At 61.5% G+C, this 16808-nt stretch overlaps 1 protein-coding gene across 4 annotated transcripts; it reads left to right on the top strand.

Moving 5' to 3' along the window:
- The first annotated feature begins 378 nt into the window (after nt 1–378).
- On the top strand, nt 379–12686 carry CD300LG (CD300 molecule like family member g). 4 transcript variants are annotated; one of them, XM_062174905.1, is made up of 7 exons: nt 379–467; nt 1097–1432; nt 5065–5166; nt 5980–6082; nt 7057–7169; nt 8601–8659; nt 11498–12686. In XM_062174905.1, exons 1-7 carry the CDS (start codon nt 425–427, stop codon nt 11609–11611), a joined length of 870 nt encoding a protein of 289 aa, XP_062030889.1. In that variant the 5' UTR covers nt 379–424; the 3' UTR covers nt 11612–12686. The 4 variants fall into 4 exon arrangements, with proteins under 4 accessions (XP_062030889.1, XP_062030887.1, XP_062030890.1 ...); XM_062174903.1 differs by having other exon boundaries at nt 5845–6082; XM_062174906.1 differs by lacking the exon at nt 5065–5166.
- The last annotated feature ends 4122 nt before the right edge of the window (nt 12687–16808 follow it).

The raw sequence follows: 16808 nt of genomic DNA, 5'->3' as shown, positions 1-16808 counted from the left end.
TCTGCAAGCCCTGAGGCGCATGCGTGCTATTTCACGCCACCCGAACACCTTGATGCGCGGTGTTTGTGGGTTCTCTCTGATGAAGTTACGCTTCACTCCTGAGAGAAGGGACAGCCGAGTGCCCACTACACATTTTCGAAGGTCACTGTGACATTTTCCCCACCCACGTCCGTGGGCTCGCTGAACTCTCCTCACAGAGCCTTTGGGGTGCACGGGCCACAGGTTAAGGCCCCTGGAAGGAGCTGGCATTGGGAGGCTTGGCTCCTGGGGCTCTGTTGGGGGAGTGGCCAGGCGTGCAGGGGTGACCGCAGGCCCCTCCCCTCCTTTCCTGTCTTGGTCTCCGCTCTGGAGGAAGTTACATCCCCGAGAGCCTGGAGAGGAGCGCCCGGTCTCAGCGCTGCTCCCACGGTGTCCAGCGCCCACCATGCAGCTCCTGGTCCTGCTGTGGGGCTGCCTGGTGCTCCCAGGTGAGATGGGGAGGGGCTCGTGGGAGGGCTGTGGGGCCCCTGCCCAGGCTCGCCCTCTGGGTCAGCAGAAAGGGGACCCCGTGTCCCTGATGAGCCGGTGGCTGTGACCTCGCCCGCGCATCCTCAGCCCCCAGAGGGGGAACCGCTCCTGCAGTTTCTGGAAGCGAGGGGCAGGGTTTCTCCCGGACCCGTGTGGCAGGAAGCGTCTCCCTCCAGCCCTCCACTTCCCTGCTCTGCGCCAAGCCTAGAGCAGACCGGACAGCCCCGGCGGCGGCCCAGTTGAGCTCAGCAGAACTGTGGCCTCTGGGCTGTGCCACTCCCAGCACTGCCGAGAGACAAAGAATCCGTTATCACCTATAAAGGGGGAAACTCAGGTCCAGCAAGGTCCCCAGGGTCACACGGCTGCAAAGCGGCAGTGCTGGGAGTCCAGCTCGCAGCCGTCAGCAGGCAGAGTTCCCTGGTCCCCTCACTCAGCCAGGTGTGGCGAGCCAGCACCAGCCCCGCCCCCGGGCCCCCTGGAGGGTGGCCACAGCTCAGCCTGCCTCCCTCTCGTGGGAATGGCAACTTCTGGTCTTGATCTTGGGGTTGGGTCTGGACCCTTCCAAGCCCGGCCTGCGCTGTGGTTCCAGGTCTTGGAGCCCTGCAGGGCCCGAAGGAGATCAGCGGGTTTGAGGGCGACACGGTGTCGCTGCGGTGCACCTACGATGAGGAGCAGCAGGAACTCCCCAAGTACTGGTGCCGAGAGGCCGGCTTCCTGCTGTCTCGCTGCTCCAACACCGTGTACGCGGCACAGGACGGCCAGGAGACGACCGTGGGCAGGGTGTCCGTCCGCGACAGCCCCCAGGAGCGCGTGCTCACCGTGACCTTGAGAAACCTCACCCTGCAGGACGCGGGGATGTACTGGTGCGGGGCCAAGAGGCTGGGCTTCCACAAGACCTTCTCGGTCAAGCTGCTCGTCTTCCAAGGTACCGGGGCCTGGCGCGCCAGGGGAGCCAGGGCCAGGGCGCGCCGGGAAGCTGCGCAGGCCGGGGGCCGGGGGCTGAGCGCGTCTTCCACACGGTCTGCAGCAGCAGCTAAGAGGGCGCCCACGTCTGCCCAAACCTCTGCTCAGTGCCTTTCCTCTCTGCCCACGTGGGCTGGAGGGAGGTGAAGAAGACCCCCTCCTGGAGCGGCACCAGCCATTGCTGCAGCCCAGCCCCGGCCCCAGCCCCATCTCAACACAGCCACGCTGGCCTCACTCTGCTTGGCCCTCAAGCGGCCGGTGCCCACCTCCTGCCCGCCAGATCTTCTGGCCCAGGTGCTGGTGTTGGGAGTGCCGGGAACCAGCCGCTGGGTAGGGTGCCTGAGGGGGCACACCACGTGGCCAGGGCAGGGGTGGGAGCACTCTGTGGGTACCTGGAACCCCACCAGGACTCGCTGAGTTACAGAGAAAGAGTCCAGTGAGGGCCCAGGACGCCGGGCAGCTCCAGGCTGCGGCCAGGGAGGGTGAGTTGATCTTTGAATCCCCCTTTCACAGATGGGGACCGAGGCTCCCAGAGATGAACTGGTTTGCCCAAGGCCTCAGGGCAGGAAGTGGTGCAGCCAGGAGTCAATGCAGGTGTTGCTGGCTTTGGCGTCCATCTTTTTTTTTTTTTTTTTTCCTTCCTTTTCCCTAGGGCCGAGGGGCAGATAGGCTAATCCTCCACCTGCGGCGCCAGCACACCGAGTTCTAGTCCCAGTCGGGGCGCCGGATTCTGTCCTGGTTGCCCCTCTTCCAGGCCAGCTCTCTGCTATGGCCCGGGAGTGCAATGGAGGATGGCCCAAGTGCTTGGGCCCTGCACCCCATGGGAGACCAGGAGAAGCACCTGGCTCCTGGCTTCGGATCAGCGCGGTGCGCCGGCTACAGCAGCCATTGGAGGGTGAACCAAAGAAAAGAAGACCTTTCTCTCTGTCTCTCTCTCTCAGTGTCCACTCTGCCTGTCAAAAAAAAAAAAAAAAAAAAAAAAAAAAAAAAAAAAAAACCGGAGCAACGCCAAGAGAGAAGGAGAGAGAGACAGAGGGATCATCTGTCTGCCAATTCTCCTCCCAAATGGCCCCAATGGCCAGAGCTAGGCCAGGCCAAAGCCAGGAGCCAGAAGCTTCTTCCCAGTCTCCCAAATGGGTGCAGGGGCCCAAGGACTTGGGCCATCTTCTACTACTTTCGCAGGCCACAGCAGAGAGCTGGATTGGAAGTGGAGCAGCCGGGACTCAAACCGTCGCCCGTATGGGATGCCGGCACTGCAGGCAGCAGCTTTACCCGCTACGCCACAGAAATCTAAGGACAGAGCCGGCACCGTGGCTTAACAGGCTAATCCTCCGCCTTGCGGCACCGGCACACCGGGTTCTAGTCCCGGTCGGGGCACCGATCCTGTCCCGGTTGCCCCTCTTCCAGGCCAGCTCTCTGCTGTGGCCCAGGAGTGCAGTGGAGGATGGCCCAAGTTCTTGGGCCCTGCACCCCATGGGAGACCAGGAGAAGCACCTGGCTCCTGCCATCGGAACAGCGCGGTGCGCCGGCCGTAGTGCGCCTACCGCGGCGGCCATTGGAAGGTGAACCAACGGCAAAAAGGAAGACCTTTCTCTCTATCTCCCTCTACTGTCCACTCTGCCTGTCAAAAATTAAAAAAAAAAAAAAAAGAAAGAAAGAAATCCAAGGACAGAGTGTTGGAACAGAAGATGGCCACGGCGGGGGCGTCTGGGCCGGCACACAGTCAGAAGGGCCATGGGGGCTCCCATGCTCTGCCCCTTCAAGTGCCTGCCCCCGGCTGAGCTCAGAGGGTGGGCGTTTTGCTGCTGTGCTGCCCAGCCCAGCGGGCACAAGAGCAACCACAACGTAACGGAGCAGAGCAGTCCCCGCCTCGCTGGGGAGAGTCTACTCCCAGGTGTTCTGTGTGGGGCCACGCTCTCTGGGTGCTGTCTTTTCCTACATGAACACACCTAGGATGGCTTCATTTAGAAATCCCACTGGGGCCGGCGCTGGGGCGGAGTAGGCTAAACTCCATCCGCAGCACTGGCAACCCAGTTCGAGTCCCAGCTGCTCCTCTTCTGATCCAGCTCTCTGCTTACGGCCTGGGAAAGCAGTAGCTGTCCCAAACGGGCCCCTGCACCGGAGTGGGAGACCCGGAGGAAGCTCCTGGCTCCTGGCTCCAGATCTGCTCAACTCTGGCTGTTGTAGCCATCTGGGGAGTGAACAGGTTTTTTGTTTTTTTGTTTTTTTAATGTGTCAATTGTTTAGTTCTGGAATTTTCCATGTAATGCTTTCAGACCACAGTTGACCATTAACTGAATCCGTGGAAAGCAGAACTGTGGGCCGGGGGCTTCCGTGTTGCTCAGCCGGAGGCGCGCACGGCGTTCGGTGGGGGCACGAAGGGAAAGGACGTCCCCCTCCCAGGGGGGACATCAGGGAGAAATGGACTCTTGAGCCGGAGTGGAAGGACAGGAAGTGTGTGGGCAGAGGGGACAGGACAGGCACACACACAGAGGAGCGGCGCAGCAGGGGCAAGGAGGGCGCGGGAGGGGACAAAGGGCAGCTGGGTGCAGCTCCAGCACCGCGTGGGAAGAGGCAAAGCTGACCCGGATGAAGTCCCGAGTATCAAAGGCCCTGAGCAGGGGCCGGCGCTCTGGGGCAGCGGGTCAAGCCGCTGACTGCAACGCCACCATCCCACATGGGCACCAGTTCAAGTCCGTTTCTGATCCAGCTCCTGCTAATGCAACTGGGAAAGCAGTGAAAGATGGCCCGAGTGCTTGGGCCCCTGCACCCACATGGGAGACCCAAATGAAGCTCCAGGCTCCTGGCTTCAGCCTGGCTCAGTCCCGGCCGATACAGTCATTTGGAGAATGAACCAGCGGATAGAAGATCTCTCTGTCTCTCTGTAAATCTGCCTTTCAAATAAATAAAATAGATCTTTAAAGACAATGACATTGAATAGCGTGCTGTAAGTTTGGACTTCAGCCTGCAGGTTTTGGGGAGCCCAGAGTGATGGGATCCCGTATAGGGTATTTTTTTTTTTTTTTAGATTTATTTTATTTATTGGAAACTCAGAGTGACAGAGACAGGCAGAGACAGAGATTTTCCATGCACTGGTTCATTGCCCGAATGGCTGGGATGGTTGTGGCTAGGCCAGGCTGAAGTCAGGAACTTCATCCGGGTCTCCCACGTGGGTGCAGGGCCCAGGCACTTGGGCCATCCTGAGCTGCTTTCCCAGGCACATTAGCAGGGAGCTGGATGGAAGTGGAGCAGCCAGGACTTGAACCAGCGCCCATATGGGACGCGGGCACTGCTAGGCGGCGACTTTCCCCGCTGCACCACAACGCTGGTCCCCAATTATTTTTAAGAGCAAACTGGCATGGGTGTGAAGGGAGGAAGCTGGCTGACCGGCAGCTGGAGGCCGAGAGGCTGAAGGTCTGAGCCCAGTGGGAGGCAGAGGGCTGGGCCAGTGGTGATTTCTGATTGGGTGGGGCAAGAAGAGGGCGGAGCTCAGTGCCAAGGGCAGGGCGGGGGGAGGGAGGGAGGGCAGGACCCGCAGCTCAGACAGGACTGGGGACCTGGCTTCGGCTGAAAGCAGCTCTCCCTCTCCTCTAGGGCCCTGCTGTCCTCTCTCCCCCACTGCCTCCTCCCAGCCTCTGGTTACCTGGAGCCTGCAGCCCAAGGCAAAATCTTGGCCGACCCAACCCCCAGATCCGAGTGAGTGGATGGTTTTCTATCCCCCTCCATCTCCATAGGAAAAAAAAAAAAGCCTGCGGCCAGTGCCTGCCGGATGCCACCAGGTGCCCCACATGCCAGGGGCTGGAGTGCCAGCTGCAGAACGCAGGCTCGGCGGGGTCAGGTGCCCACTCAAGGCCACATGGGGAACAGCAGTGAGGAAGCGGTCACAGCCTGGCCCCGAAGCTCATGTGCTCTCTGCTCCGTTCAGGCTCTGGGGGGAGAGCCCTGGGCCTTGACCTCTGCCCTCTGCCCGCACCCTGCCCTGCTCTTGCAGGAGGTGAAGAGCTGACGGGCATGGGAGGGTTAAGGACAGGGGTAGGGGGCAGGGGCAGGGGATGGGGACGACTGGCCAGGACCGTAGGGGGAGGGCAGGAAGGCAGACACTGGACTGGGTGATCATCGGACTGGGTCATGGAAGTGGGGGTGGAGGTATGGCTGGGGGTGCAAAAAGAGGCCGGAGACTGCACCGGCGTGGGGCCTGCCTGATACACGGCTGCTGGATTAACACGGCCGCAGCAGGGTCCATGCAGAGGCTCCCAGCCGTCCTTTAGCTGCAGATGTCTGAAAAGCCGGAAGACCAGGGCTCAGGGGACAGGGTCCGAGGTCTGGGGTGCTGGGGTCGGGGAAGGTGCTGAGGCGTTGCTTTTAAACTTGTAGCTTCTGCTGGTCTCCAGCCAACACTCACCACAGCCAAGCAGGGGAACACGGGGGCCAAAGCATCTCCGATGGCAGGGACCTCCCCGTGCGGGCACACAGCAGCCGCCCCGTACCCAGGAACCTCTCCGCCCGCAGGGACCGCTGCTCCCGCCAGGAGCTCCACCCCAGCCGTGCAGCTGCACGCCCCTTCGGCAGAGGACACCACGTCTGCCCCCAGCAGCGGCAGCTCCCAGCTCAGGTGAGCCCCAGCACACAGCCTCTTGTCCTGGTCCCAGCCTGTGGCCCAGAGGGCAGGTCCCGGCCCCCTTCCGCCCCCTGCAGGAGCCTGTGAACAGTGCATGACAAGCAGGCCTGCCCTGGGTGAGGGGCCCACCACCTCATCCCCTGCCCCAGCCTCCAGCTTAGCCCCCCTGGGGTCAGTAGCTTTCGCCTGTATACTTGGCACCGAGCCCTGTGTTGTGCATAAAAATAGGGAAAAGTCATTTTCCTATCCAACCGCAGTCCCAGCCCAAAGGCCGGCTTCTCGGGGGTCCTGACTGCACTTGGCTCCTGCCATCTGGGTGACTGCTGGGGGGCTCCCACCCGGATGGAAGCGTCTCCTGGGCTTGGCCGTGGGGACCGCCCTCACCAGACGGCCACTTAACCACGGGCTGACCAGACAGCCTGGCCGCTGGAGCCCAGTGATCTCCCGGGAGAGACGGGGAGACTCACAGCAGGTTGTCATCATTGGTGGCAGTAGCGGTGCCAGGGACACCAGCTGGATCCAGGCCACCGTGTCCCAGGGCGCTCTGCCAGAGCTGCCCCTTCTCTTCGGGCGTCAGTTTCTCCCGAGGGAAAGCTGGGGCCACTCGCACTCCAGCGACCCTGCTCCCGGAAGCCAGCGGCTCATACCCCCACTGCGCCGGGTGGCGTCAGGCACTGGGCTAAGAATGTTACGCGTCCTCACCATGGCAGGAAATAGGTATCCTGGGAGGTTAGGTCACTCACCCCAGGCCACCCATGAAGAATACAGTGGAGCCGGGATTTCCACCCAGGGTTTGAGCTCATAGAACAGTGAGGGCACGTGCAGGGGCAGTAAGTGCTCCCCCAGTGGGGCTGGATTCCACGAAGGGCCGGGGTGGGGGTGGCTGTCTCAGCCCCTGCCCAGGACCCCAAACAGCACAGACTGGCTCCTCTGATGACAAGCGCCGCCCCTGCCCCTGTCTTGCCCAGGGTGTCCATCCCGACAGTCCGCATGTTGGCCCCCTTCCTGGTGCTGCTGACCCTGCTGGTGGCCGCAGGCCTCATCACCGTGGGCAGCCACCTGCTGCCGTGGAGAAAGGAAGGTGAGTGAGGGTGGGGGAGGCTCACTGAGACCCGCAGCCCCTCCCCGGCCCACAACCCTGGAAAGACCCTGTAAGCTTCCGTGTGTCCGTCAGAGAGTTGGGCATTGGGCCCGCCTACTTCTGAGGATTGACACGAAGCGCCAAAGGGAAGCGGGAGGATGCAGGGCTCCTAGCTTCCTCCCAGATGTTCCCATCGGCCCCAGCAGCTCCACGCCCAGCATCCTCATGCGGGGGCTGCAAGCCTGAGCACTTGAACTCCAATGGGGTGGACATCGTGGCCTTAAACTCCAATGGGGTGAACATCGCGGCCTTGAACTCCAATGGGGTGGACATCGTGGCCTTGAACTCCAACGGGGTGGACATTGCGGCCTTGAACTCCAATGGGGGTGGACATCACGGCCCTGCACCTGCCCCGGGTTCGATCCCAGCTCCTCCCCCTCTCGAGCTGTGTGTCCTCGGGCGAGTCACCCAGTCGCCACAAGCCTCCGTTTCCCCACACCAGATATCTGTCGAGCAGAGAGAGAATGCGAGACTGATAGGTAGAGGAGCAGACCTGAGCAGCTGCGTGAAGAGAGCAGAGAAGTTCGTGTGACCAAAACATCACGGCGGCCGGGGGCCAGCAGGAGAATACGAGGGGCGGAGGGTCCACGTCTGTCTCAGTGCCCCCTGCAGTGTGAGGGTGCCACTTCCCTGCCCGACAGCCACGTGTGCCCAGGGCTCCCCTGCTGGACCGGCCGGTGTGGATTAAAAGTCTCGCCTGCAACTCTGGGAACCCGAGCCACCGTGTGCCAGGCACGTGGTTGCTTATCTCCTTGGCCCTGGAGTATACCCATTTCACAGGGGAGGAAACTGAGGCAGCCTGCCCTCTGTTTGCACAGCGAGCAGGTGGCGGAAGCCGGACGATGGCTGCCAGGTCACCAGTGAGCGTGGCCGAGGAGGAATGCCGAGCCTGCCTCCCGACTCCTCCCCACGTGACCCCCAGGAAAAAAATGTTGGCTTTGCCCTCATCCCCAGGCTGCCCAGAGAAGTCCCGGAGGGGGCGCGCAGGGAGGACATGGTCCCCGTCCCAGCCTCGGAGCCACTGGGCACCTTGCAGCAGCGGCATCCAGAGCCTTCAGAAATGCAGATTCTCTGGCCCCAGCCCCAACCTGTTCTCTCCAATTCTGCATTTGAAGGAAATTTCCAGGGCACCGTGTAGGCTTGGGAAGCAGTGGCCTCAGCTTGCAGACTCGTTGCCCAAGCCCCTCTCCTGCCGTGGAAGGTGGTCTCCACGTCCCGCCCTCCCACGGCCCAGTCATTCCCCAGGGGCTGGGCTGGAAGGGGCGGCCCGGGAGCCCCTGCTCCCAGGTGCAAGCAGGGGCCCGCCTAGCTCCTTGGGAGCAGCCGCAGGCCACTCCTGGCTTCAAGCTGCTCCCGATGGGTCTCTTTCAGCTCAGCTGGCCACAGAGACGGAGAAGAGCAAGGGGACTCAGGTCTGCCTCTCGGCCTTGGTAAGGACCCAGCGCCAATCCCCAGAGCCTGCGGATCTGGGCTCCTGGGCCCTGCCTCTGCGCCCTCCTGCTTGGTCCTCTGTGTCTCGCCGCCCGCCTCCCAGCAGGCTGTGAGCCGGCACCAGCCCCCCCCCCCCGCCGCCGCCGCCGCCCCCGGGTGTGCGCCGGGCAGAGCGCCTGTCCTCACCCCTGGCTGCCCACCAGGTGCCAGGCAAGGTGGGCACAGGGAGCCCAGGGGGTGCCTCTTACCCAGTTCCCTCTTCCCTCCCCCTCCGCAGAAGCAAGGCCCCTGGGCCCCTGATGCAAGGGAGCTCATGGAAGCACCGTGGCAGACCAGCCCAGGGGCTCGGGGAGCTGTCACAGGGGCAGCCCCTCCCCGCCCTGGTCCCGGCTGAACCCTCCAGGCTGGGGACCAGGAACTCAGACAGCGCACCAGACTCTGTCCTGTGCTTTCATCAGAGACTAAACGGAGGCCCAGAGAGGGAGAAGGTCTTGCCCGAGGCCACACAGCAGGCGGTGGCCAAGATGGAGAGCAGGACCCAGCCCTTCTGACGCCGGCCCTCCTCTCTCCAGAATGTTTTCTCTGGGATTTCCTTGGCTCTGACCCGGTGGCTGCCCAGGGACCTAGGCTGAGGGTGACACTCAGGGAATCAGGGAGCAGAGGGAACACGGGTCCCACCTTCCTGGAGAGGGGACCCTGCCCGGAGACTGCCTGCTCCATAGCTCTCTGCAGCCCGAGGCAAGAAGAGACCACGGCCACCCCGGCTTGCACTCCCGGAGGGGTGGAGGGCTATGGAATGGAGGGCCAGGAACCATCCTGCCCACCTCACCCGCATGCCCACCCAGTCTCCGTGCCCCCAGCTGTTGCCCCGGGCCACCCCGACTCTGAGTCCCTCGAACACGGGGCAGGAAAGGGGCGCTGCATCACCTTCTTTCCTGGCGCCAGTGAGGACAAAGGACCGATCCCCAGGGAGGGCCGGGCTGGGAGTGGGCTCTGCCTGGCCGAGGAAGCAGCTGCCGCTGTCTCAGGAAGGCAACAAGGCCAAAGGCGGCAGAGGGCAGTGAGGGAAATGTCAGGGACACAGGGCACAGGACTGCCACCGGCCACCGTGCCCAACCTGGGAAGAGGGGCTGGAGGCCACGAGGACACCTGTGTGCCTGCCCCAGCCATGTCCCCCTGCGCTGCTGCTGCCGGCCGCACCTGGCCCTGGCCTTGCAGACCTGGGAGGGGCCAGGACAGGGCCCAGGCCAGCGTCTGTTCTTTCTCTCTTTCCCTTCTGACTTCTCCGTGGTTTTGAATGGGGTCTGAAGGTGGAGCTGCTGGGCGTTGGGGTTTGCTTTGCTTGTGTTCATGTCAGGGGGTGCCTTCCTTGCCCTGCAAGAACACCCCAGGGGCAGTGAGAGCGCAGAGGAAGCCCTGGGGGTCACACCAAGCTCCTCTGCCCTGGGGGTACTCAGCAAGTGACCGTCAGAATCGCCCCCATTTCACAGATGAAGAAGTAGAGGCTCCGGGAGGGTGCCTGCTGCCTGCCCCAGGGACCCAGGGGCGTGCTGCTCGTGCGTGCTTTGGTCTCTGCCCCAGCAGGGTCTTTCCTCAAACTCAGTTCCCTGGAGCAGGTGCCACCGCGGCAGCCACAAGTGGCCTGTGGCAGCAGGGACTGAGTTCTGCCCAAATCTCAGAGCTACAAGTAAGAGATGCACTTCCTACAAGGTGGCTCAGACATCCACCCCTGCCCACACCGCAGCAGCCAGGCGTCCATGCAAGTGGGGCCCGGCTGGAAGACAGCGGGTGCTGAGCCGCAGAAATGCAAGAAGGCCTGGCTAGGCCGACAGCACGGCAGGGGGCCCCAGCCCAGCGCTCCAGCCCAGAGATGTCAGACGAGCCGCATGTTGTGCGGTCCGAGCTGGGAGGGACTGAGATGGTGCCCCTGCAGGGCTCGGAGTGGCCGGCATGCTTTGGCTTCAGTGCCCATCTGACCATGGAATTCGCTGCCCGAGGCTGGGGGCCTTGGATAGAGGGGCCTGACCTGAGACCCCTGGGGAGCAGCCAGGCCCACCGCCCCTCCCTGGGCTGCTGCCTGATGGGCGAGGGGTTGCTCTGACTTGGTCTTTCCAGCGTTTTCCCTGTTCTCTTTGTTGTTCGTGGCTCTTAGAGGTGTCCCTCCATCCCCGGGTCCATCACCAAGAGCTCGCGCGGCCTGCTGTAAAGCCAGAACAGATTCATCCTCCCAGAAGCGCTCGCTGCTGAGTGGCAGGACGCCGCCAGGAGCCGGGAGCATCTATTACAGCCGCAGGGCGAGCTTGGATTCCCATTTTGCAGCACAGCAAAACTGAGCTCCTGCCTCGGAGCTGAGGGTCGCCGAGCTACCCTCCCAGGGCTCCCTGCTCCTCCCCCTCCTCCACCTGGCAGCCGGGGACAGGTTGTTCTCACCCCCAGCATCTGTCCGGACTGTTCCCTGCAGCTGACAATGCAGGGAAGTGGGGAGGGCTGGAAGTGGGGGAGGGGGGGCTCCTCGCATCCGCACCCCGGCCCTGAGAGTTCTTGAGTGGCTCTCAGGAAGTGATGGCTTAACGCGCTCTGGGCTGGCGGGATCTCCCCAACGGGGGCGGGGGGGGGGGGGCAGTGTGTGTGTGTGTGTGTGTGTGTGAGAGAGAGAGAGCGATCGAGCGAGCAGGATCTCCCAGGGGAGGGAGAGGCAGGAGTCAAAGCCTTGGGGTGCTGGGGAGAAGCTATGAGCTCTTCTTCCACTGCAGGTGGGCAGAGGTGGGGGACACAGCAGCTCCCCAGGGTCCCCTCGAGCCGGGCTCTGCTTTTCACCCCCACTGTTATCTCTGCAGGCTCCGGAGGAAGAGACAGCCCCTTCCCAGGCCCCCGAGGGGCACATGATCCCAGCACCCGCCCTCCGGAAGTCTGAGGAGGAGGTGGCCCTCTCCAAGTTCATCTCGGGCTAGCTGCAGGACGCCCTCCTGGCCCGGCCGGCAGTGGCCAAGTGGCCGTGAAGTGAGCGGCTAGACGGGCACCGCCACCAGCTCAGAGGCCAGCTACCCGGACTCCAGGGCTCTGCCTACCCTCCCAGCTGTCCTCCTGCAATTGCAACCCTGGAGCCACCATGGGGGGGCCCACAGCACCAGGGGGAGACAGGGCCCTCCCCACTATGTTCCGGGCACACAGGCGGGGCTCAGCAAGTCTGTTGTTGCTCCAGGAAACTCTTAGGACCCAGCTCACTCCCCTCCAGAGCCTGCTCCCTCCTCCCTCCCAGCACCAGTGTCCAAACCTGCTGGGCCCAGCCCAGAGTCTGCCTAGGTGAGCCATGTACATGCAGCCCTTCAGAAAGCTACTCACAAAGCTCACTCCCGGCCCCGGAAAGACCCACCCAGACCATCTCCGGTGCTGAGCCCAGGACTCGCACGTGAACCTCCGCAGGTCCTCCCCAGGTCTCGACCAGCTCCCCACAGGGACTGCTCTGCTCACAACCCTGCCACCCAGATGCAGGTCTGTGGGGCGCACCCAGGCCCAGGGTCAGGTGCACACTGGATGGCGTGGGCCCAGGGCCGGCAGCAGCAGTTGCCTGTCCACGCCGCCCACACCGGCCCTGCATTCCTGGCCCCTTCCTTGTCCAGAAAGCGCTGGGACTGGAACCCGCAGCAACTGGGAGCTCAGCTTGCATCTGGCCCCCGGGGGGGGGGGGGGGGCAGGGGAGTGAGAGCAGCAGAACTATTTTTAAAATTTTTGTTAAAAAGTGAAATGGAGGCTGTGGCGGTGTCCTTGAGCATACAAAACTTACGACAAATGAGGGAAAAAAAAAGGAAGAAAAAATGACCTACCACGTGCGCGCCAGCCCGGTCAGGGCCTCTGCATTGCACTTTCTTCCTGTTTTTGTCCCTCCACAAACTCCCTGGCGTCTTTCTCGGGGCGATTGTCATGTAGATACACTCTGTATCCGGCTTGTCCCCTCACTTCTTACACCATAAGCATTTCTCCAGGCTTTGGCAAATGCTTTGTAAATAAAATGATTCCTCAGCTGTGCGATTGTCCGCCCCATCAGTGCGCCTCCGCGTATTTAACCGATTCTCTCTCATGAGGTCTTTCACTCTTGCTGTTGTTGCTTTGATAATACTAGTGTGGTGAATCTGCCCAGGGCTTCATCTGTCTTTGGAGATGGCTTCGGATCGGCCCAGCTCCAGCTCACTCCATTTGGGGAGTGAACCAGCGGATGGAAGACCTCTCTCTGCCTCTCTGTAACTCTGCTTTTCAAATAATAAATAAATCTTAAAAAAAAAAAAAAAGAGGGACTTGCTCACGCAGACGTGCACTGATAAGTGTTGCTAAACTCTCTAAGTGACAGTCTTCCCTCACCCCTGGGGGCCCGTGGGTCAGTGTTTCTGGGGTGCCTGCAGCAGCCGCTGCACCTGCCCCTGTGGGCGTGGCTGGAGGAGGGGCCCGGCGGTGACAGCTCCAGGGTCTGGGAGGCCAGTGAAGCGGAGGAGCCTCAGCAAAGGTGGCCACCAGTGACCACAGACCCGGGTGGGGGCCAGTGCCCCACACACCTTCCCCGGGGCAGAGTGTAGGGGGGCCATGCCCAGGGTCCAGCTGCTTGGGGCGCCCACATATTGGGAAGGGAGGGAGGGACATGTTGCACGTGATCTCAATCAGATGCTCACCCAAAGAAAGCTCCTTTGAAGAAGCACTCAGCTGGGACTGCCCTGAGGGGGAAGCATGCCCACGTCCACTCCACGCTGTGCCCCTCACCGCCCTGGGAGGGGAGGACACCCACGCCCACTCCACACTGCTCCCTGCCTGTCACCTCCTCCAGCCAGAGCTTCCTGGGGACCCGGAGGTCCTCAGCTCAGCCATGCCGCCCCCAGCGCTTGCCCGCCGGCAGAGGGTGGCCCCGCTGAGCAAAGTGACATCTAGGGCTGGCAGCAGAACCCTAAACTCCCGTGGACTTGTCAGACGCTCCCCTGGCTCCTCCCCCCACAGCAGCCCAGCCAGGTCCTCACAGGCAGGGGACAAACACCGCCCCTCGACCAGTCCCCCACGTTGCTTTGTATCTGTACACCAGGAGACCTGCAATCCTCTGTGTGAGCTGGGGTGAGCGCTGTCTCGCAATGAATTAAGCCACCTCCCAGATGGCCAAGCCCCATATTCGAGTGCCTGGGATTGAGTCCCACCTCTGTCTCTGATCCAGTTTCCTGCAGGTGGTGGCCTGAGCAGTTGAGTCCCAAACAAACACCCGCATGGGAGACCCAGATGGATTTCCAGGCTCCTGGCTTCAGACTAGCCCAGCCCCAGCTGTTGTGGGCATTTAGGGAGTGGATGGAAGCCCTCAATCTCTCCCTCTGTGCTGCCCCTGCCCCCAGCCCCGCCCCCCTCCCCTTATTCAATCCTCTTAAACACAAGAATCTAACACTGCTCGCCTATTCTGAGAACAAGGATTTCCAACCTGGGGGGCTTCTTTTATATTAATACCTTCATTTCATATAAATGACTTTGGATTTCGGGAGGGTGTTTGTTTTTATTTATTTGAGAGGCAAAGAGACAGGGAGTTGCCACTGACTGGTTCATTCCCCAATGTCCACCACAGCCAGGGCTGGGCCAGGCCAAAGCTGGGAGGCCAGAACTCCAGCCAGGTCTCCCATGTGGGTGGGCGAGATGCAAGCACGTGGGCCATCACTGCCGACCCTTGTCACCTCCCAAGGTGCACGAGGGGAAGCTGGGGTCAGGAGCCAGAGCTGGGAGTGAAAGCCAGGGATTCAGAGGTGGGATGCAGTTGTCCTAGCCAGCACCTTAGCCACCAGGTCACAAGCCTGGCCTGGGTCTAGGGGCTTTTGCTGAGAGGTAAAACTTCAAGAAAAATTGGGGTATCAAAGTGTTGTAACTGCTTAGTTTGCCAGTAGGACGTTAAATATCACAGCAGTAATGATCCACTGCCATCAACCCTCACACAGGCTCACGTCAAGTACGAATGGGCAGATGGGAGACCTGGAGGCCTCCCTTCCCCACCTGCCCATCTTAAAGGGACCGCGCGGGCTGGGACGGCTGCAGACTAGACATGGGCGGCCCTTCGCTCTTTCTCTTTTTGAAACCGGTTGGGTTTTGTCTGTTCACTGCGTCGTTCTTTCTCCCGCAGCTTGGAAGGGGTGCCCTCTGCTTTGCCCACTGTTCCCACTCCTGTAAGTGCCTTCTTCACCACGTGCCGCCCCTTCAATCTAGTCCTCCCCTCTCCCCCTGCTCTAGGACTCAGCAGTGGGGCGGGGTGTGGGGTGCCGCTCCCTGTCCATTTCCAGCCCCGCTAATGGCTGTCTAGGTGACAAGGGACACAGCTCTTCACTTGTCCCTGCGGTTGTACTAACCACACAACATCGTGCCAGCTGGGGGAAAGGATTGAAAAAGCAAAAACAAACAGGTAGCAGAATTCGACCGTCTTTGTTTACCAAAATACCTTGATGCCAGTCGGAGGCTGAAAACCGATTTCCTCCACACAAGGGTGCGGCCAACGTGGACAAGCAGTGGCCAGCAGCCTGGGCTATGCGAGAGCCACTCGGGGAGGTTTTAAACAAACTGCTTCCCAGGTCCCACTCAGCCTGGACGAGACTGGAGGGCGCCTGCTTCCGCTGTGAAGGGAGACATTTCCCAGCCTTCCGTGCAGTCACCTGGGGTCGCCTAACGTGGTTCTGGCCAGTGGATGTGGGCGGAAAGGCCAACCCCTTCCTCCTCAGTGACATTTGTAGAGTCCACACGTGGAAGATGACCGTGTTCAAGACACAGAGACTGCTAGGAGTGCCACCCAGCCTGCCTATGGTGTGACCCGGCAAGGAAGGAATAAAGGTGCCCAGTTGCCGTGGTTACTACAAGCCCCGCCTTGCCTGCACTGACTCCCGGACCGGGCTCCAGGCGATTGTTCCCAACTTCCCGGGTGCCTGTGCTGTACAGCCAGGGCTGACAACTCCAGGGAAAGGACAGACACACAGGTGCAGGGGCTGCCTGGGTTCCTTGAGAGACGCGGAGCTTCCAGGGTGCCCCGGGGGATGGGATAAAGGTTGTCCAGATCTGAGAGAGGGCGGTGGGAGGCTGTGACCCAAGCAGAGAAAAGCTGCCCGGGACGACACCCTTTGTGCTGGGACCGGTCAGAGGTTCTTCAGAACAGCAGATTTAATAATCCGTGCTCTGTTCCCATCAGAGCTGTGAGTTGGGGCGGGTGGACACCCCACGGCTGCCTCCAGATCACCTGCCACGTTGGTCCCAAGTTCGTCCCTATGTGTGTGTGAGGGGGAGTGTGGGATGGGGAGAGGCAGATATCACAGGACACAAGACATGTGGCTCCAACCTGCATTCTAGTGCCATCTATGCTGTGCTTCCAGGCTCTCGACGTCTGCCAAAGCCATCTACCCCACCCCAACGACAAAGGGGGATGGCATCGTGCCCCAGCGCCAGTTTGAGTCCTGGCTGCTCAGTTTCCGATCCAGCTCCCTGCTAATGTGCCTGGAAAAGCAGCAGCCGCTGGTCCAAGTGCTTGGGCCCCTGCCACCCATGTGGGAGACCTGGATGGAGTTCCTGGCTCCGGGCTTCCACATGGCCCAGCCCTGGCTGTTGCAGTCATTTGAGAGTGAAGCAGAGGATGGAAAATCTTTCAAATACATAGATCTAAAACAAAAGCAACCCAGAGCCCAGAAGCCTTTGCTTTTTCATTTAATCAAAGGAAAAGAGAGAAAAACAGAGAGAAAACTTGAGAAAGTGATGGCTCCAGAGGGGTAGGGGAGGCAACGGGCCTGGGGCCTGGGGCTGGGGCTGGGCCTGGGCGTGGACAGTGGGCAGGGTCCTCCTCCTTCTGCGGTCCCCCTAATTCAGGTCCCCTCTGGGAGGGGAGGACAGACATGGAGCAAACACAGTGGGCACACACCTGTTCCAGTCCACACCAGCCCCAGTGCCATCCAGGTGATGGGCACTCCGCCCCCACCTGATGGGTGCCCAGAACAGGCCTGGCATGGGCTCAGCCCCGAGAGGAGGCATCCAGCCCTGTCCCTTAGGCACCACCAGTAGCAAAACTGCTAGAATCACACCAACCAATCAGGAGGAATGGCTGCAGCAGGAGAGGTGGGACCAGCAATTACCCCACAGCCTCAAGTCAGCAGGAAAATGCCCCCTCTT

The sequence above is a fragment of the Lepus europaeus genome, chromosome 18 (assembly GCF_033115175.1).
Source record: "Lepus europaeus isolate LE1 chromosome 18, mLepTim1.pri, whole genome shotgun sequence".
Classification (NCBI taxonomy): Eukaryota; Metazoa; Chordata; class Mammalia; order Lagomorpha; family Leporidae; genus Lepus; species Lepus europaeus.
Note: the sequence above shows the minus strand (reverse complement) of the source record. Positions and strands in the feature narration are given on the sequence as shown.